This window comes from Microtus pennsylvanicus, chromosome 21 (genome assembly GCF_037038515.1).
Source record: "Microtus pennsylvanicus isolate mMicPen1 chromosome 21, mMicPen1.hap1, whole genome shotgun sequence".
Classification (NCBI taxonomy): Eukaryota; Metazoa; Chordata; class Mammalia; order Rodentia; family Cricetidae; genus Microtus; species Microtus pennsylvanicus.
This window is the reverse complement of record NC_134599.1, coordinates 35,464,766-35,485,507: the sequence shown is the minus strand read 5'-3', so window position 1 is coordinate 35,485,507 and position 20,742 is coordinate 35,464,766. Positions and strand designations below refer to the sequence as shown.

The 20,742-nt window shown below is 45.5% G+C and overlaps 1 protein-coding gene across 1 annotated transcript; it reads right to left on the bottom strand.

The window, feature by feature from the left end:
• Window positions 1–3,031: 3,031 nt before the first annotated feature.
• On the bottom strand, window positions 3,032–18,937 carry Epcam (epithelial cell adhesion molecule). The gene is made up of 9 exons (XM_075955519.1): window positions 18,748–18,937; window positions 15,313–15,420; window positions 14,583–14,823; window positions 12,814–12,879; window positions 11,692–11,755; window positions 10,016–10,117; window positions 8,261–8,464; window positions 3,764–3,808; window positions 3,032–3,468 (listed from the first exon to the last, which is right to left on the bottom strand). The coding sequence occupies exons 1-9, from the start codon at window positions 18,821–18,823 to the stop codon at window positions 3,427–3,429; spliced, it is 948 nt and encodes a 315-aa protein (XP_075811634.1). The 5' UTR covers window positions 18,824–18,937; the 3' UTR covers window positions 3,032–3,426.
• Between the last annotated feature and the right edge of the window lie 1,805 nt (window positions 18,938–20,742).

Below are 20,742 nucleotides of genomic sequence, written 5' to 3'. Positions count from 1 at the left end.
TGACAACCTGAATTCCTGGTATGGGGTAGCCACCAGAGAAGACTACTTGACATGGGTTTAAGCCAATAGAAAGTCTTTATTAGCTAACTGTTGACTACACTGGGTGTTCAGGATCCCAGTGTAGCTGAGCCTTTCTCAGGGTGTGCTTTTAAGCACAAAAACCGTGTCCTGGCTTGACATGCTTCAGTTAACAAGAGCAGTTAGGAAGAGGTGGAACTACAGAAGTCAAAAAGCAAGGTTAGTACATTTACAGATTTTCCCAGAACTCCAGACTTGGATGGATTAGGTCTTTGTTTTTGTTTTTGCAGGTGGTACGGTCTACCTGCTGAACTCTATGGCCTGACTCCTTACAAGGATGACCTCAAGCTCAGTGTATAGCTGAGAATGATGGTAGAGTTTTGATCCTTCTGCCTCCACCGTCCTAGCAGTGGGATTACAGGCATGAGCCGCCGCGCCTGACCCTTTCCCAGTGTGTTTCTGACAGCCGGCTGAATTTAGGCACTACTAGGCTCCATATACATTGGAAAACACAGAAGCGAAGATGATCTAACTGCAGACTCCCTCCCCAGCCACATTTCCTGGAGCTTGACAATAAGCTTGCCTCTTTCCCCAACCCCCATCCGAGGCCATGAGCTTAGCTTCCCCTGCCACTTGACAAGCTCTAGAGCTGTCCTCTCCTGGCCTTTCTTATGGAAGCTTCTGGTCATCCATGAATCCTCAGTCCAAATGCCTTCACAGGAAGGCCTACTCCGTTTCCCTACAAGTAATTAGTCTTCTAGTCTTCTTTCCTTCTTTTTTCTTTTTTTAAAAAAAATTTTTTAGGACAGGGTTTCTCTGTGTAGCTTTGCAGCCTGTCATGGAGCTTGCTCTGTAGATCAGGCTGGCCTCGAACTCACAGAGTCTGCCTGTCTCTGCCTCCCGTGTATTGAGATTAAAGTTGCTGTTTGTTCAGGGACTTATTACCATTTCTGATAGATGTTAGTAGATATAAAATGAAGAACTTGGCTAGCCTCAGACTCAATATATAGGTATAGCCTAAGCTAACCTTGAATCCCAGCCTGTAGGGCCCATGGGTCTACCCCTGCTCCCGGGGTTCATCTTGAGGACAGTTTCTGGCCAGCCAGCTAAACATCCTGTTTGTTCCAGTGCTCCCTCTGCCTCACCTGGTGGTTAGCTATAGGGCCATTGTTTACTCCACCTTGGGTGTGGCAATTTCCCACCTGCCTGGGGGGAATTCCATTGTGCAGCAGCTAGGTTTATAAGGATTTTCCTAAACTTGAATGAATGGCATTCAGCTGAACCCAAGAATGGAGAACCCAAGAATGGAGCAGGAGAAAACTCTCAAACCACCTTCTCAAACAACTGGGGGCTGGGAGGTTACAGATGCGGGTTAAGAGCACCCTAAATGTGCAGCACTCTAGAGGCTGAGGCAGGGGTGTTAGTTCGAGGACAGTCTGGGCTACTCAGAAAGAAAAACCAACCAGCGGGCTGGAAAAATGGCTCAGAGGTTAAGACCATTGCCTGCTCTTCCAAAGGTCCTGAGTTCAATTCCCAGCAACCACATGGTGGCTCACAGCCATCTGTAATGAGGTCTGGTGCCCTCTTCTGGACAGCAGGCATACATGCAGACAAAATATTGTATACATAATAAATAAATAAATATTTACCAAAAGAAAAAGAAAACAAAGAAAAACCAACCAGCCAAGAGCAAATGGCCCACACCTGTTCTTATTGGGTTTCATGGTCTAAGTTGATGAGGACAGCTGATCAGGTCTCTTCCTCAAGAGGGCGCCAGATCTTGTTACAGACGGTTGTGAGCCAGCATGTGGTTGCTGGGAATTAACTCAGGAAGAGCCATATTGTTAAATAATGTACCAATTCCAAATTCGCCCTTTTGGCCAGGTTTGTGCAGGTAAACATGGAGCTATGTCAACAGAGGGCACTAGAGAGGCTCAGCAAGGGAAAAAGGGTTGTTCCTTGTTCAGACAGATGCCCTGCTGCAGGTCCATCATCCAGCTCCTACTGGTGTGTGGCTTTTCTAGCTCTCACAGCCAGCAGCTTCTCCAATACACCTGCTAGTGCAATTTTATAGAATGCCATTTAATTAATTAACTAATTATTATTATTTTAGAAAGGATCGATGGAGAAAGGTAGCTCTCTCACGGCCGGGCTGGCCTCACACTTTCAGGGATGCATGTTTCTGTTTCCCAGAGCTGGCATCAAAGCAGGACCATGCCTGAAGGCTGCCTGTGGCTTTCAAAGTGGGACACTTCCTGTAGCTTTCTCCCAGTACTTCAGCGGGTACCACTGGCTCTGTGGCTGTTGCTGAACCGCTGCAGTCGTGTTCCAAAAAGCTTTGCTTATGTTTTCTATCATTTTCACATGCTAAGTAGCAGTATTCTGATCTTTTTCTCCGAAGCACTGAAAAGCACGAGTCTTAGTCACCCTTCCCATTGCTATAACAAAAAGACCCAACAAAACATCTTACAGAAGGAAAGGTCCAATTTGGCTCAAGTCCATCACGGTGATGGTAACCAGAGTGGTCAGCAGTGATCACTGCTGCAGCCTGGCTCATTTTCTGTGTGCACACATTCAAGAGCAGATCGAACCCAGGGCCTCTCACGTGCTAAGCATCTACCATCACTGAACCCGATACCTCAGCTCTAGGAATGTTACTGACGGTCAGGGTCTCACTGTGTAGCCTGGAACTCTGTATGTCTGCATAGCCTGAGCTGGCCTCAAAACCACAATCATGCCTTAGTCTCCCAAGTATTGAGATTTAGGCATGAGCCACAACACATCATCAGAGTTCATGTTTTGATTTTTATTTCTTTCAGATAGGGTCTCAGATAGCCAAGGCCAGTCAGTCCCTAACTGGATATGTAGCGAAGGATACCCCGCAAACCCTAATCCTCTAGGATCTACCTCCCAAGAGCAAGAATTAGAGGTTTGTGCCACTTAGCACAGAGAATTTTAAATTTTATTATCTAATATATGCATATGCTAGGAAATTTGACTCAAAACTTAGAACTCAGTTTTAAAATGTTTTATTTCATTAAAAAAAGTTTATTATGTACAAGACTCAGGTATATAGAAAGGCAGCTTAAATCAGAAAATGAGACTGGTCATCATATTCTCCCGTGGAATGTCTGTGACACACACGCTCAATATTAAGCATAAATTATTTTAACTATGCAGGCTAAGTTCTGAGCTCCACACTGGCCTGCATGTATAAGACATCTGTCTAATTTCAAGATTGGTAATGCCAATGTCAAGCTGCTTGTGTTTGTGAGTATAAATTTCACTATTACAAAGACGTGGTGTTAACTAACAGGACAGTAACCCTTTAAAGGTCTTCGTCTTGTCCCACGTCTGAGTTCTTTTGCCAGTTCTCCTTCTGGTAGTTCCAGTCTCAGAGCAGAGCAGTTAGGCATTGAGTTCTCTATGGATCTCACCCATCTCCTTTATCTGCAACAGAAAGGGAGGAGCATGCAAGAAAATGTAACTTCCAATTCTCCATTCAGAAAAGTTCTGCTCATCACCCCGCTCCCTCGAGGGTTTCCCTCTGTAGACCTAGACCTGGCTGTCTGGGAACTTGCTGTGTAGACCAGGCTGGCCTCGAACTCAGACATCCACTTGCCTCTGCCTCCCAAATACTAGGATTAAAAGTGTGGGACACCACCGTCCATTTTTTTTTAAAGTATTAGGAAGAGGTGGTGACTACTGCAAGACAGACATTCAGCACATCCCGTTCTCCGCTTACCTCAGCCTTCTCATATTTTGCTGATTTCTTCCTCGTAGTAATGATCTGAAAGAAAAACATTTAGTGCTTTAGAAACTACTACTCAGACAGAAGTGGCCAAAATGAACTTCTGTGCTTTGAACCCATATAAACACATGTGTACAAGTTTGGGGCAGGGTGTCTAAAAACTGATCATACAGAACCAATTCTTTTTTTTTGTTTTTTGTTTTTGTTTTTCTTTTTTTAAATATTTATTTATTTATTATGTGTACAATATTCTGTCTGTGTGTATGTCTGCAGGCCAGAAGAGGGCACCAGACCTCATTACAGATGGTTGTGAGCCACCATGTGGTGGCTGGGAATTGAACTCAGAACCTTTGGAAGAGCAGGCAATGCTCTTAACCACTGAGCCATCTCTCCAGCCCTGTTTTTGTTTTTCGAGACAGGGTTTCTCTGTGGCTTTGGAGCCTGTCCTGGAACTAGCTCTATAGACCAGGCTGGTCTCGAACTCACAGAGATCCGCCTGCCTTTGCCTCCCGAGTGCTGGGATTAAAGGCGTGCGCCACCATCGCCCGGCTCAGAACCAATTCTTTGAAGAGCTATATCAATAACATAAGTACCCTTCTGGAGCAAAAGCTTTTAACTGAGCGCATATAAAATGTCTCATGTATGCATTTACCTAACCATTCTCCAGATAATAAGCTCAGGTTGCTTCTAGATTGTTACAGATAACATAATATATAACCCTGAATGTGCTTCTTGGTTTTTGGTTGGCTGCTTGGTTCTTCTGAAACAGGGTCTCATTATGTAGCCCTGGCTGGCCTAGAACTCACTATGGAGACCAGGATGACCTCAAACTCTGATGCCTCCTCGAGCGAGCGCTGAGACTGAAAGTGTGTGCTACCACGCTCAGTGAAGCTTCTTTATTGAACTTCTACTTTGGTTTCCATTTCTGTCTGTTCTGTGTGTTTATTTGCCAACTGAGTTCCTCGTCTTTAAACTATCCCTAACTATTACCAATTTTTAATGAAAGGGAGGAGGTTGTTGTTTTAAGACAAGGCTCTAAGACATAGCCTAGAACCTTGACTTCATAATTCTCCTGCCTCAGCCCCCTTGCTGGAATAGGTATATGCCACCATGTCTAGCTTTGTTGCATTTATTTCCATTCTGTGTGTGGAGGCACAAGAACAACCCTCAGGAGTCAGTTCTCATTGGCCACCTTGTGAGATCAGGATTAAACTGTCCCCAGGCCTGAGCACGAATGCTCTACCACTGCCAGCCCGGTTGCCATTTTTGTAGGTTTCCTCATCAACTTGTAAGAATTCTTTACTTGTTAAGCATATATCCATTTTATTTTATGTGTCATAAATATTTTCCTGGCTTATTTCTATTTTTGTTGTGGATTTTTCGAGACAGGGTTTCTTGTGTAGCTCTGACTGTCCTGGCGTTCAGAGATCCACCTGCCTCGGTCTCCAGAGTGCCACCATGGCCAGCTATTTCTACTTTTTTACTTTTCAATATCTTTACCATGAAAATGTGATTTTTTTTTCTTGGTTTTTTCTAGACAGGGTTTCTCTGTGGCTTTGGAGCCTGTCCTGGAAAATGTGATTTTTTTTTTCCTTTTGGTAGATGCCTAAACCAACTTCACTCTCAAATCCTCCTACCTCAGCCTCCTGAGGATCAGGACTTTAGGCATGAGCCACTAAGCCCAGCCCAAGATGTTAAAATATTTAATTTTAGTTGAGCATAGAGGAACATTCCTACAGTCCCAGGAAAGTGGGATGATCAACCAAACCTAGGAATTCAACGCCAACCTAGATTCCCAGCATTAATCTGGGCCTCCATATGCACTCACACACCAGGGCATAGGCATTTGCACACAAATGTCACACCACACATGTGAACACATACACCCAAGCATACCACACACATACATATAAAAAAATAACATAAATAAGCAAACACATAAATAAAGGTATTTCTCCCCCTGGAACCCTTTTTGTTAAATCTGTTTGCACTGCTAGAAAACAAACAAACCCTGAAATAAAAATACACAAAGAAAAAGCTAGGTGTGTTATGACTCATACCTGTAATTCCAGCTCTTGGAAGGCTGAGGCTTAAGATTAGAGTTTGAGGCTGACCAGGGCTAGAGTTTGAAAAAGAAAAGGCGGATGCGAGGTTTGAATGAGGACAGCTCCTAGAGGCTCATGCTTGAATGTGTGGTCCAAAGTTGGTGGAGCTGGCTGGCTGGGAAGGATTAGGTGTGTCCACACCGTCTCTCTGCCTTGTGATTGTGGAGCAGACGTAAGTTCTCAGCTACGCCTACCTGTTTGCCTGCCTGCCTGCCGCCACGCTCCCCACCTGATGGTCTCTGGAACTCTGAGCAGGAGCACCCAATATACTCTTCATTTTGTGAGTTGCCTTGGTCGTGTGTTTTGTCCCGTCGACAGAAAAGGAAAAAAGACAACTGGAGGTGCTGAGAGAGCTCAGTGGTAAAGCACTTGCCTACCATATGAGGCCCTAAAATCTAATTCTCAAATAAGTATTAGTATATCCTTTTATGGATTTTAAGTTTCTTGCATTACATGGTTTCTTTTACTGCAAAATATCAACATTCCTTCTACTAATTTAATGTTATCTTTTCCATTCTATCCGGTAATTCATCTGGAATTCACGTTTGAACAGAAGTGCATTGCCCAACTCTTTTCATGTTCCCATGCCCTCACATGCCTGTCCATACATGTGGGTAACATAGGCAGCCCCCAGAGGGTAAAAGAGAAATTCAATGTTTCTTTTTATCAGATGGGAACAAGTGTGGTAACAATACTGAACTAAAATCAAAATGTCGCCGGGCGGTGGTGGCGCACGCCTTTAATCCCAGCACTTGGGAGGCAGAGGCAGGCGGATCTCTGTGAGTTCGAGACCAGCCTGGTCTACAAGAGCTAGTGCCAGGACAGGCTCCAAAGCCACAGAGAAACCCTGTCTCGAAAAACCAAAAAAAAAAAAAAAAAAAAAAAAAAATTAAAATCAAAATGTCATTCACCTTCAAATCTTGCTTTTTCTTAGAAAAAAAAAAAGATTTATTTATTTATTTATTATGTATGCAGTCTTCTGCCTGCATGTTTGCCTGCAGGCTAGAAGAGAGAGCCAGATCTCATTGCGAATGACTGTGAGTCACCGCGAACTCAGGACGATCTCTCATAGCCAGTGAGTGCTCTTAAGCATGGAGTCATCTCTCCAGCCCCCTCTTTTTCTTTATCTGGGGGCAGTGGAGCTTCGAGACAGGGGTTCTCTGTGTAACACACCTGGCTGTCCTGAAACTTATTTGTAGAGCAGGCTAGCCTCAAACTCACAGAGATCCACCTGCCTCTGCCTCCCAAGTGCTGGAATTAAAGGTGTGCTCTACCACTGCCCAGAGGCAGTAGAGATTTTTAAGATAAGATCTTGCTATGCAACTGTGGCTGGCCTTAATGCTCTCCCCCACCTGGGATTTTTACTTATTTTATTCTATGTACTTGTGTGCGTGGTACCTAGTACCTTTAGTACCTGGTACCTACAAAGGCCAGAAGGCATCAGTCAGATCCTTTGAAAATGAGTTACAGATGGTTGTGAACTTGGGTTCTGGGAACTAAATCCAGGTCGTCTTCAAGAACAAGTGTTCTTAACCACTGATCCATCATCTCTCCAGGCCCTGGCCTTAAAGTCTTGGTCCTCCTGCCTCAGCTTCTCAAGAGCTTGTAACACACAACTATGTCATCATACCCCACTCAGATTGATTTCTGAATTCTGATATATTGATGCCAAACACCCTTAAAGCCCTGGGATAGAGCTCCTTCTTTGGACCCCTAATACTCCTGCTTCCACCTCCCAATGCTGGGATTATGGCCACGTACCCAGTGCAGATTTGCTATTTATTTAGAATCACTGCTACATGTACTACTCTTGATTTTTGTGTTGTTTTGGGGTCAGGCATAGCTCAGTGGTATAGTGATAGCCCGGAATACTTGCAGCCTGAGCTCAGCGCTCCAACACCACCAAAACCAAAATCAAGTGTTGTGTTGACCGGCTCTGAACATTTGGGAGTTCTCTACTGTGTTCTGGCAGGAGCGCCCAATTCCTTGCAGAGGACTCAAGGCTACCTGCTGCTTGAAGGCCCTGGAACCAGGCCATGAGGTGGTTTATTCTTATGAGTAACCCTTTCTGACTATAGAAACTGGCTATTGTGTAAAAAAAGAACCAGAGATGCAGTACAGTCCTTCACTAACATTTTCAAACGTGGATAGTTTTTTTTTTCCTTTTTTGGTTTTCCGAGACAGGGTTTCTCTGTTCTGCCTGTCCTAGAACTCGCTCTATAGACCAGGCTGTAGATCTCTGTAGATCACAGAGATCCGCCTGTCTCTCCTCCCTAGTGCTGGGATTAAAGGCGTGAATGGCGCTGCCCAGCAGACATGGCTGTAGTCCTTGGCGCTCACCCGTAAGAACAACCCTTCAGCGAGCCCTGACTGGTTCTGTACTCACCAGCACAACCACCCCCGCGATGATTGCTAACGCCACCACCACAATGACAGCGATGATGCCGGCCGTGAGACCCTGCATTGAAAACTCGGGGGCCTTCTCATCAACATAGTAAATCTGGGTCTGGCCAGGGTCCAGATCAAGCTGTTCTCCATTGACTCTCAGGTCCATTTTCTTAGAAGATTGGAACAAGGATTCCCCTTTCACCTACAACAGAGGAAACAATGGAAAATGTTTACAAGAAGCAGCCGTGGGCACCAATGATCACATGCCAGTTATGTGCCAGAGGAAAACCGCTAAGAAGCTTTCCAGTTGAGGAGACCCCGGAGCCAGTGAAATGTTGAAGCACTTATTTCTTTGCTGCAGGAGTGTCATGCACTAAAGTGCAAACGAAGCCTGGTCCCACCCATAGCAACAACGTTCCTTCTTCTGTGGCTTCACCTCCCAGGCCCACCCATTCTAAAGTAAACCTCAAAGAAACATCTGACTGTAATGACTCCCACTACGGTATTATGTCCTTCATTTGTCTTGGGAGGCTGAAGCAGGAGGTCTACCCTCTGCCATGAATTCTAGGTCAACCCGGGCTGCTGTAAGATTCTGTCTCACACACACTAAAAGGAACAATAAGAAAACCCACAATAAATAAAAACATATGCTTATAAATAGTTGGCCTTGACCTTAGTCCTTCTGCCTCAACCTCCAGAGTGCTAGGATCCTAAGTGCCAGGATATAGTGTGCACTGTCACCTCTGGCTTTTACATAAATGTTTTTAAACCGGTGACTGACATCTTCCGTATCACTGCTGTTCCTAACAAACCACTCAGATGCCACCCTCCCAGACTGGACTCCCCAGTCCCTAGGAGAGTTATAAAAGGGTTCTCTCTGGCTCTTGAGTCGGCCTGCTCCCCATGCCATGCCATCCAGGGTAGATCTCTATTCTTTTATTTTACATTTGCTTTAGGTTTATTTTTATTTTTAATTTAGTTTCAGTTGACAGCTGCCTGATATGCTTGCTGGGGATCAAACGCAGGTCCTCTGGAGAGCAGTGCATGCTCCTAACTGCCAAGCCATCTCTCCAGCCCCACCTAACACCAAACGTTTCTACAAAGTGGATTCCGGAATCATGCCCTGTCCCTCCTAACACTCCCACCTCATAGCCCAGTCACAGCCCCATGACTGCATGGCCCCTCGCCTTGCAAAGCTCATTTCTGGAAAGCAAATTTCACATCACCTCCTTTCACGAATGGCTACTTCTCTTTATTCTTTAATAGGGCCCAGTACTTAGGACACGGAAGCAGGAGGATAAAGAGTCCAAAGCCAGCTACACAGAGCTCAGCAGCCTGGACTGTATGAGAGCCTGTCTCAAAAAGGAACAAACACCAGACATGGTGTGTATGTCTTTAACCCCAACACTCGGGAGGCAGAGGCCAGCAGATCTCTGTGACTACAAAGGATAGCCTAGTCTATATATACCTTTAGTTTCAGGACACCCAGGGCTATAGAGAGAGGCCTGTCTCAAAACAAACAAACAAATACTGGAGAGATGGCTCAGCGATTAAGAGCACTGGCTGCTCTTCCAGAGATCCTGAGTTCAATTCCCAGCAACCACATGGTGTGACTCACAACCATCTGTAAAGAGATCTGGTGCCCTCTTCTGGCCTGCAGGCACACATGCAGACAGAACACTGTATGTATAATAAAAAAATAATAAATATTAAAAAGCAGCAACAATCAGTCATAAACATAGTTTATACTTACATCTTTTTCAAAATAGTAAGCCACATCAGCTATGTCCACATCATCTTGAGTTTTCTGAGAAGAGTTTTGCATCAGATCGATAGTGATAACATTATTCTCATACTGGGAGGAGTAAAAAAATATAAATTAATATAATTAAAATATATGAAAATTTTGGTCAACAGTCAGAATATTTAGAATTTGATCTTCCATAATCTATTCCCACAGGAGCTCTTTTCATTGGTGAATAATTAAATGTATCACTGGAAATTTAAAAAAAATCTTTGAGAGGTGTTCCAATCTATCTTAAGAGACTAAAATAGCAATACAAACAATTTAAAAAAATATATTTATTTACTATGTATACAATATTCTGTCTGTGTGTATGCCTGCAGGCCAAAAGAGGGCACCAGACCTCATTACAGATGGTTGTGAGCCACCATGTGGTTGCTGGGAATTGAACTCAGGACGTTTGGAAGAACAGGCAATGCTCTCTCAATCTCTGAGCCATCTCTCCAGCCCACAAACATTTTTTTTTAAGAGTTAAGGAAAGGGCTAACTGGTAGGGTGGTTAGCTGTCATTGTCAACTAGAACAAACATTGAGGCACTTGAGAAGACCATCTCAATGAGGGACTGTCTAGATCGGGTTGACTGTAGGCTAGTCTGTGGGGATTATCTTCATTATGTCAACTGAGGTGGTGTAGCCCACACTGACCGTGGGCTGCATCATGGCATGGGCTGCAGCCTGGACTGAATGAAAAGAAAGGGAAAGAGGTGGTCAAGGCGTGTATGTATTCATTCTCTCTGCTCTTGACTGTGGACAGGGCTGGCTGCTTACGTTCCTCCTGCACTGACTTCCCCGCTGAAATAAACTCTTTGGGGGCTGGAGACATGGCTCAGCAGCTAATAGCACTTGTTGTTCTTCCTAGCTACTAACCATCTGTATAACACCACCTCCTTTTCTGAACTCCTGGGATACTGGGCAAACACATGGCGCACGTGGTACACATACATACACACATACAGGCAAAACATGCACACATGTAAAATAAACCTTTTCTCCCTAACTTGCTTTGTTCAGGACATTTTATCAGAGCAACAGGAAAGCAAGACACTGGGTAAGGACAGTCCATGGCAGTATGTGCTGAGGCAGTCAGTCACAGAGAGGCCCTCCGGGATAAGGACAGTATACGTCAGGCATAGTTGAGACAGTACAGGTTCTCAGGGGCAGTTGAGGCTTTCAAAGTCTATGTAATCAAGGATTTTTTTTTTATATTCATTTATTTATTATGTATACAATATTCTGTCTGTGTGTGTGTCTGCAGGCCAGAAGAGGGCACCAGACCTCATTCCAGATGGTTGTGAGCCATCATGTGGTTGCTGGGAATTGAACTCAGGACCTTTAGGAAGATCAAAGTCTATGGAAGGAAGGCAACTTGGGTTCCATATTAAGTGCCCAGGATTTAAACTGTTGCTAAAATCCATTTAGCTACCACTGAAAATCACTGGCTGTCTCAGGGGGTGGCGCACGCCTTCAACAGCACTCAGAGGCACAGGCAGGAGGATCTCTGATTTCCAGGATAGCAAAAGGCTGTTGGGAGGGGGGATCCGTGGCTGCTGTTTATACCCATACCTACCAACTTGCTGCTAAAGCTAACTTATTAACCAAGAAACAAAACCAACCAAACAAACTTACCAGAATATTCTTGATAAATGTTGGATGCAGTTTGTATCGAGATGAGAACGTATCCTGAAGTGCACTGCAAATAATTTAAAAGTTTCTTTGGGGAAAAGAAATTGTAACACATAATAGAACCTCTACTTTTTAGGCAGATAGACAAGAACTGTAAAGGGAGACTTTGCTTTGGTTTCTTGGCCGCCCATACCGGAATAATCACACATTAATTCCAACACTGTTTGGCCAATGGTTCATACATATTTCTAACTAGCTCTTACACCTTAAATTAACCCATGTCTACTCTGTTGTATTTTACCACAAGACTTGCAGTTTGTTACCTCTTGCTTCTTGGGCAGCTACATGGTGTCTCCCTGACTCTGCCTACTCTCTCTATACATCTCTGTTCAGTTTTCTCTCCTGGCTTTACTCTGCTAAGCCGTTGGCCCAAATAGCTTTATTCCTCAACAATATTAGCAACACATATACAGAAGGACATCCCACATCAAAGGACTGTTATTATTACTATTATTTTTTTTAAGAGATGATCTCACGGGGCTGGAGAGATGGCTCAGTGGTTAAGAGCACTGACTGCTCTTCCAGAGGACCTGGGTTCAATTCCCAGCACCCACATGGCAGCTCACAACTGTCTAAAGATCCAGTTCCAGAAGATCTAACACTTCATACCAATGCACATAAAATAAAAGTTAAATAAACCATAAAAATATTTAAAAAAAAAAAAAAAGAGATGATCTCACTGTGTATTCCTGGCTGACCTGGAACTTGCTATATAGACCAGGCTGGCTTTAAACTGATTGTCCCTGCCTCTGGGATGAAAGGTGAGCAACAGTGGCTAGGCTGTATAATTTTAATATCATTTTCCAACTATCATAGTGGTAAGTGGTTTGCGCCAGCACCAGCCGTTGCTAGAGCTGCTTGCTGAGTGTCAGTCTGAACTTCACAATGGAGAAATCTGGCAGACACGGCTTGTAAAAGAACAAAGGACATCATGATTTCCTGATATGAGTACTGAGAAAGACACAATGTCACTTACGTGGTTTTCTGTCAAGGGGCATCATATGCACTATGTATGTAATTACCGCCCAGGTGCATAAATACACTCGTGTATATGTAAGTACTTACGTCTTCAGACTCTGAAGGTTATAAGGGTTTTCTCTTTCTTTGTGTTTTAGTTCAATGATGATCCAGCTGTAAGACAAAATGGTTGACAGTCTTTTATGCTGTTTTCCAAAGAGGCAAATATTTAAATCCCAAAATAGAATTAAAGCTAACAGAACAAATAAAGTGTGGTAAATATACTTCACACACTCTTTACAGAAAACACACCCAGAAGGAACCACCCTTTCTTTTCTTTTCTTTGGGGGGGGGGGGGGGTGCAGGGGCGAGGGAAGGCTGGTTTCAAGATACGGTTTCTTTCTCTGTAGCTTTGAGGCCTGTCCTGGAACTCGCTCTGTGGACCAGGCTGGCCTCGAGCTCACAGAGATCTGCCTGCCTCTGCCTCACAAATGGGGGGATTAAAGGTGTGTGCCACCACCATCCAGCAAGTAACACCTTTTCTAATATTGACCTGCTGGTGACAATGACTAGATGTGAGGTCAACTGAAGTCAAGGCTAAGCTGGCCATGCTGGCCCTGTTCCAGAGAAAAGACAAAACGGATGGGCATGGTGGTGCCAGCCGGCACTGTGGAGGCAGAGGCAAGAAATGATCCAGATTCGAGGCAAGCCAAGATTCTAACATGAAACCATATCAGAAAGAGATGAAGGAGGGTGGTGGGGGATGGGGAGGAGAGAAAGAGAGAGCACAGAAACAGACAGAGAGAAACAATTGAACACAAGGTTTCAGAAGTCGGAAGAGACAAAGTGCAGACTTTGGGCCTGCTGCCTTTCCAGTTGCTTGTCCCTTCCAGTAATCTTTTTTGCTTAAGCAAGCTTGAGTGGGTTCCGTTTGTTTTCATTGGCCTCTCTCCTATCCCCTCACCACGCTAGGGGTTGACCTCCAGCTTTTCTACCACTTCTGTCTCCCGCCCAAACAGCTCATTTTTAAAACACAATAAATGAGTAAATACAGTTTAAGTCATTTATATTCACTTAACACTAATTCAACTTCAAAATGCGGGACAGAGGTTGAATGGCAAACGGCATCAGTACGTTACCATCTCTGTAAAACCTAGAGCCACCTATACAGAGGGAATTCATGAACCTAGAGCCACCTATACAGAGGGAATTCATAAACCTAGAGCCACCTATACAGAGGGAATTCATAAACCTAGAGCCACCTATACAGAGGGAATTCATAAACCTAGAGCCACCTATACAGAGGGAATTCATAAACCGGTTCTGGAAACAACGTCAGACTGAAGACAGCTGCCGTTTCATGTGCATTAGGGAAAACCTTAAAGTCACATCACTCCAAAGATTATTTCATGCGTCCTTCCATTTTCTCACACTTAATTACTGCCCAAGATAAGCTTCAGGCACCAGGTGATTTCCACAAAATAACACGGTTGGTCTAGCGCCAATAAAATTAGCACAATTGGATTAGGGCCAATAAAACTCAACTCAAAACTGGTGGCACCAGTTTTAGGAGGAATGGGACAGGATAGTCACACTTATCCCTTGATACCCTTTCCCCCTTTCTTGTTATGTTTTAGAGAGGATCTCAGCTCGCCCAGATTAGCCGCAAACTCACTGTGTAGACAAGGCTAGCCCTGAATTCTTCATTCTCCTGCCCCACCTCCAGAGCGCAGGGCTTACAGGTGTTTGTGACCATGCCAGCTTTTCCTAGCTTTTTTTTAAAATTCCAAACCACACAATCTTATTTCATATTCAAACCTAGATTTAAGCAAGCAAATGTGAACAGCATGAAAACAGCAACAAGAAGGAACACTCACTAGGTCCTCACTCGCTCGGAACACGTTATTTCCGTGTCTTTGTCGGTTCTCCGGACCCCTGCAGTGTTCACGCACCAGCACGTGGAGGTGCCATTGCACTGCTTGGCTTTAAAAAGCCCCTGCTCGTCACAGTCGGGATCGTAGATGCCGTCGTTGTTCTGGATCGCCCCCTCAGGTTTCAGCCTCCTCCCAGACTTGCTGTGAGCCATTTCCGCCTTCATCACCAAACATTTGGATGCCACTGAAAAGAAAACGTAACAACATTGAACTGAAAAGTAACTACGATTTCGTATGCACATGGGGAAAACATTTTAATTTAATGTCATAATCCCAGGCCAAAGATTACTTCACGATCCCTTCCACTTTCCCACACTCAAATTTACTTGCTGGAAATAAGAACCGTGAGTTGGATAATTTCTACAAAATAACACAGCTGGATCAGAGCCAGTAAAACTCAACTCAAGGGCTGGAGAGAAAGCTTAGCAGTGAAAAGCACATGAGTGCTCTTCTAGAGGTCCTGAGTTCAATTCCCAGCAAACACATGATGGCTCAACCACCTGTAATGAGACCTGGTGCCCTCTTCTGGCCTGCAGGGACATATGCAGGCAGAACACTGTATACATAATAAATAAATGTTTAAAAACAAAACAAAACAAAAAACTTTAAGGTGCCTCAATTTAGAAAGTATTATCAAGATTAAATGTCCAGGCAATAAGAATCTTTTACTCACATGTGGAGCACAGGACAGTATTCGATGTGCCAAGGGACTTACACTGGCATTCCCCTCTTTCATTCAAAACGCAGCCTGTCCCCAGCTTGTAGTTGTCACAGACACATTCTAGAAAATGTAAAAATTTAGTTTAAAATGTAGCTACAGCCCTCAACTCATTCAGTCAATCAATCATGGCTCTAGGAAGTGGGTCTGGGCCAGGTGTGAGCACACCTTCAGTTCAGCACTCGGGAGGCAGAGGCAGGAGGATCTCTGAGTTTGAGGCCAACCTGGTCTACAGAACAAGTTTCAGGACAGCCAGGGCTACACAGAGAAACCCCATCTCCAAACAAGCAAACGGACAAGAGGAGGAGGAAGAGGCTGGCCTGGGGGTGGTGAGGAGATGGCTCTCTGTTAACAGTGCCTGCCACCAAGCCTGATGAGCCAAGATCAACCTCTAAGCCCACGTGGTGGAGACGACAGTTAAACTCTTAGTGCTTGCGTGTCTACGCTTCCCAGTCTGTGCCGCTAGAACGTCTAACCTGCGTATTCCCACTTCCACTTTTTCTGTATGTTGGGTTTTTTGGGGGGAGCAGCATGAATTAAGGTTTATTAAGGGGGGGCTTGCACGCCTTTAATTCCAGTACTTGGGAGGCAGAGGCAGGCAGATCTCTTTGAGTTCGAGGTCAGCATGGTCTACAGAGCAAATTCCAGGGCAGCCTGGGCTACACAGAGAAAGCCTGTCTTGAGAAACAAACAAACAAACAAAAATATATTAAGGAAATATGACCAAGAACTCCCCAGACTGGGAGGAGCCCCAAGGGAGGAATAATTTGGGGCGGTACGGAGGATAAAGCCCGGGGCCCCATTCATACTAACTTAACCCCTCCCAATGAACTACACCCTTGGCCTGTATTTCATTTTTGTTGAGATAGCCCAGGTCAAACCCAAGATTCTCTCCTTTAAATGTATTACAATTATTAACTTTGGAACAGGGGCATCCTGTGGTATATTACAGAGGTCAAAGGATAAACTTCTAGAGAAGAACTCTAGGGTTCTGGGGATCCAAGTCTGGTCTGCAGGCTGATCCACGCACCTTCATTCACTGTCCCCAAACTATAATACCCTCGGACTCCTGAGTGCTAGGAAGAGAGGTTACTACCCATGGACAAGTTTGTTGTTGTTGGATTTCTTTTTATTTTTTAATTATTTTATTTCTGAGGCAGAGTCTTGCTTAGGAAACCCAGGCTAGCCTCAAGTTCACAAGCATCCTGCTTCAGCCTCCTAAGGACTGGGATCACATCACACCCATGTACCACTACAGCTGGTCATTTGTTCCTGACTATGCAGTCCTGGCTGGCCTTCTTCAACCCTTGCTAGGCTTGCCTTTACCACTGGCCCAGCCATAAGCCATAAACAAAGCTTTAAATACAGCGCTCTAAAGATCTTATCAGCTTTGCCTTTGCAATCCAAGGCTTTTGTTTTTTTTTTAAAGCTAACGTTTACCTATTTGCTTTATGCATTTAGCTATATATTTTGTGTGCGCACACACACGCACACACACACACACATACACACACACGCCACAGTTCAATGTGGAAGTCAGGCTGACGTGGGGAGTCTGTTCTCCCCTTCTACCTGTGGGTCCTGGGGATTTAACTCAGGAGTAACTTTACTCACTGAGTCATTTTAATGGCTCTGTCGTCTAAAAAAAAAAAAAATTTTTTTTCCTTCCTCTTTCAGCAATACCCTCCCGTTCTGGAAGAGTCTAATTCTACCGCCCAGGCTCACTACTGCCCTCTGGCCTCCTCAGCTTCCCAAGTGCTGGGTTTAGGACTGAAACGTCCTTTCCTTTTTTTTTTTTTTTTTTTTTTTTTGGTTTTTCGAGACAGGGTTTCTCTGTGGTTTTGGAGCCTGTCCTGGAACTAGCTCTTGTAGACCAGGCTGGTCTCAAACTCACAGAGATCCGCCTGCCTCTGCCTCCTGAGTGCTGGGGATTAAAGGCGTGCACCACCACCGCCAAGCTTCCTTTCCTTACACCCGGGTCGTTCCTTTAACTTTTCAGTTCCAAGTCTGAGATCTATGGACCCTCCCCTCTTATTTCTCTCTTACCCAGTTTTCTTAAGGAAAGCCTGCCTTGGGGCCCAATAGGTTTCTATTCAATCTTTTTCTTTATTAAACAGGGTCTCCTATAGCCCAGGCTAGACCCCATCACCTTGCCAGGCTAAAGATGACCTTGAACTTGCTGACCCTCCTGTTCCCCCTTCTCAAGTGCTAGGGGGTTACAGGTACACACACACCTGGCTTGTGGGGTGTTAGGGATCAAGCCCAGGGTCTGCCAAGCCAGTACTCTACAGTCCAGTCCTCAATCTACAATTTAGTCCCAGATTGAAGTTAGAAAAATATAAATTGATCAAACTGTGTTACTTAAAGTGTAATTAGTGAATATAGGCCACCTCTGTTGGTAGAGAACGAAAGCCTTTTCAGGAAACAAAGCTAAACTATATTTAATTTAAAAACTAGGAAGAAACCAAAGGAAGAATTCTTTCCAGCGCGCTTTGTTCAATTGTCTCCGTTTCCAGACACCATTTTAGAAATAAATCATAAGTCACGGTCAGCTCTATAGTAAGAACAACTAGGATCAAACGCCATGTCCTTCTCTCTACAGAACGTCCACTCACAGTTTAAGTACAGTTCATAAGGAATAAAGAAAGCGAGGGCAACGCGGAAGCTCAGGAGATAAAGGCCCATGACCAACTGAATTTGGGCCCTAGGACCGACGTGGTGGAAGGAACTGGCTCCCAAGTTGTCTGACTCCATGCGCGCATACACGCACACACACACACACACAAAATAAAAGACAAAAGGAAGTGGAAAACTTCCTTTATGAATGCTGGATCACGATATAAATCTACTTGTATTCCGAAACCACGAATATGCACAATTTTTAACGAGGGAATTCTTAAGAGTGGAAAGATTTTGGATTTTTAAAAAGATCCTTACAGTTTATATCTATCCTTCCTACAATAAACATTAGTCATGGTTCTTAGAAAAGGAAAAACACACCTCCGGCAGGTAAGTCCCAGCAGGCCCGCCTCCGACGCGCAGGTGCATAGCGGCCTCTGGGGAGCTACCTGTCCCCTCCCGGGGCCCACATCCGGGCACCGCCGCAGGTACGGGAGGAAGGAGGGAGAATCGGCGGGTCGCAGCGACAAAGGCCCGCGCTTTGGGACCTGGAACCCCAAGTTGGAGCCGCTAGACCCCGGGCCACCGGTGGCCGCTCCGTCATCCTGACCCCAGGTCCCATGTCCCCACCTGGTACCCCGCAGCTCTGCCTCCTCCGAGCGTAGGTCGGGCCCGCGCCGTCGGGTGTCGGGGCCACCCGGAGGTCCCCTCCCCATCCCCGGCCCGACAGGACCCCCACACCTCCGCTGCAGCTCCCCGCCTCACAATTACCTTGCTGAGCCGCGGCCAGCGTCGCCGTGACCACCGCGAGCAGGAGCCCGAAGGCTCGGGCCTGGGGGGGCGCCATGCTGCGCGCGGAGCGGCGGGGACTCGCGGGGGCTGCGGCACGGAGCGGCTCCGGGGACGGACAGACGCGCTGCGCAGCGGCCGAGGGACTGAGCGCTCTGGGCGCGCGGCGGGGCGGGGAGCCACCTGCGGCCTTGCTGCCCCCGGGCCCCGCCCCGCGGTGAGTCACCCTCCCCACTCCCCGCCCCCCTCCCCAGGTGTGAGCCGCCCCGGCGCTGCAGCGTGGGACGCGAGGCGGGGACAAGCCTGGATACCCTGGAAGGACCGGATGTCGCGGACGGGATGACGAGACTGGACGTGAAGCCGAAAGAGATAGCAAGTCAAACCGAGAGCTTCCCGGACCGAAAGACAGTAACAACGAACACCGCCTTGTCCTTGTGCTACGCCTGGAAGTTTACTTTCCAGGACTTATTCAAACTCTTTCAAAGTTTATGTTATGTGTACGAGTGTTTTGTCCACACGTATGCTCACCACGTGCTTACCTGGTGCCCGCGGAAGTCAGATGAGGGCTCAGCATCTCCAGGAACTGGAGTTAAGGGTGGCTGCGAGCCACCTTGGGAGTACCTGGAGTAGAACGGGGTCATCTGCTAGAGCAAAAGTGCTCTTAACCGCCTAGCCATCTCTCCAGCCATCTCTCTTCAGCCCGATACGTTCTTGAAACCAAAGTGCTTCAGTTTTTATTATTATACATTTAAAATTATTTCTTTTATGGTTTGAAATTATGGTAGGATTACGTCATTTCCCCCTTCTTGTCCCTCCCTCGAGCCCTACCATATAACCCTCCTTGCTCTTTTTCAGAGTCATGGTCTCCTATACATATGAAAAAGAACAGTGCTGATAAAACCATTTTTTTTTTCGAAAATTTAGGGGACGTCTTAGAAACAAAGGACAGTTTATTTAATTGGAAATGAAGTCAAAAACATTTTAAGACTCTTTTTTACAGCCTTAAAATAATTGTGATGACCTGACGCGTTTATTAACTATTGAAGTGCTAATATGTGAACTGAAGATGTGTCTCATTTGGGAGAGTGAATGCCTAGAATCTTGCACAAGACCCGAGTGTGCTACTCAGTGCCCATATAATGGCTCACAGCCATCTGTATCCTCTTTCCAGGGGACTGGCTGCCCTTTTCTGACCTCTGCTGGGCTGGCACTGCACGCAGTTACCCTCAGGCAAGCACATAGGCATACCAAAATACATAACTTTTAAAACACGAATATATTTGTGGGATTTCATACCCAAATATAGTCCTAAAATCATTCTCAAAATTCAAATTTCTTTTCTAATAAAATAGAATTGGAAATGTGTAGATTTATTAACTTTTTGTGTGTGTATGAGTGATTTTCCTGCAAGGATCTATGTGCATCACCTGTGTGCCCAGTGCCCACAGGGGTCAGAACACATCAGAGATCCTCTGGAACTGGAGTTACAGATGGCTGTGAAACTGAGTGCAACCATCTCTCTCAGCCCCACCCCGCCCCACCTCATTTTTTTTGAGATAGGGTCTCTTTGTGGCCAGCCCTGGCTGTCCTTCCTCGGCCGGCAATCCGTTTGCCTCTGCTAGGAGTAAAGGCTGTTGTTTTCGTGACAGGAGTATATATAGTCCTGAGGCAGCTTACTATGCGGCTAAGGATAACCTCAGCTTTTGATGCTCCTGCATCCACTTCTCAAGTGCTGGGAGCACAGGTGTACACCATCCTTAGCCTCCTGTGAGCAATCTCTTCCAGAATGAGAATGCCTTGGGGGCAGGCAGGATGGCTCAGTGGATTAAAAACTTGCTCCTAGGTGTCTTGATCGGCTTCATTTTTCTCTGCCAATTAAAGATTTTAAAGGCAGAAAATATCTCGAGAGAGACACCACAGGGAAGAGGAGAGAGAGAGAGAGAGAGAGAGAGAGAGAGAGAGAGAGAGAGAGAGAGA

Excerpts from the sequence above, each read along its gene's own strand:
- Epcam (XM_075955519.1), bottom strand. The coding sequence starts at position 18,823 with ATGGCGCCCCCCCAGGCCCGAGCCTTCGGGCTCCTGCTCGCGGTGGTC. Across the intron at positions 14,824-15,312 it reads TACTGTCCTGTGCTCCACAT|TGGCATCCAAATGTTTGGTG; the intron begins GTGAGTAAAAGA and ends TTTTCTTTTCAG. Across the intron at positions 3,809-8,260 it reads TCGCGGGGGTGGTTGTGCTG|ATCATTACTACGAGGAAGAA; the intron begins GTGAGTACAGAA and ends TTTTTCTTTCAG.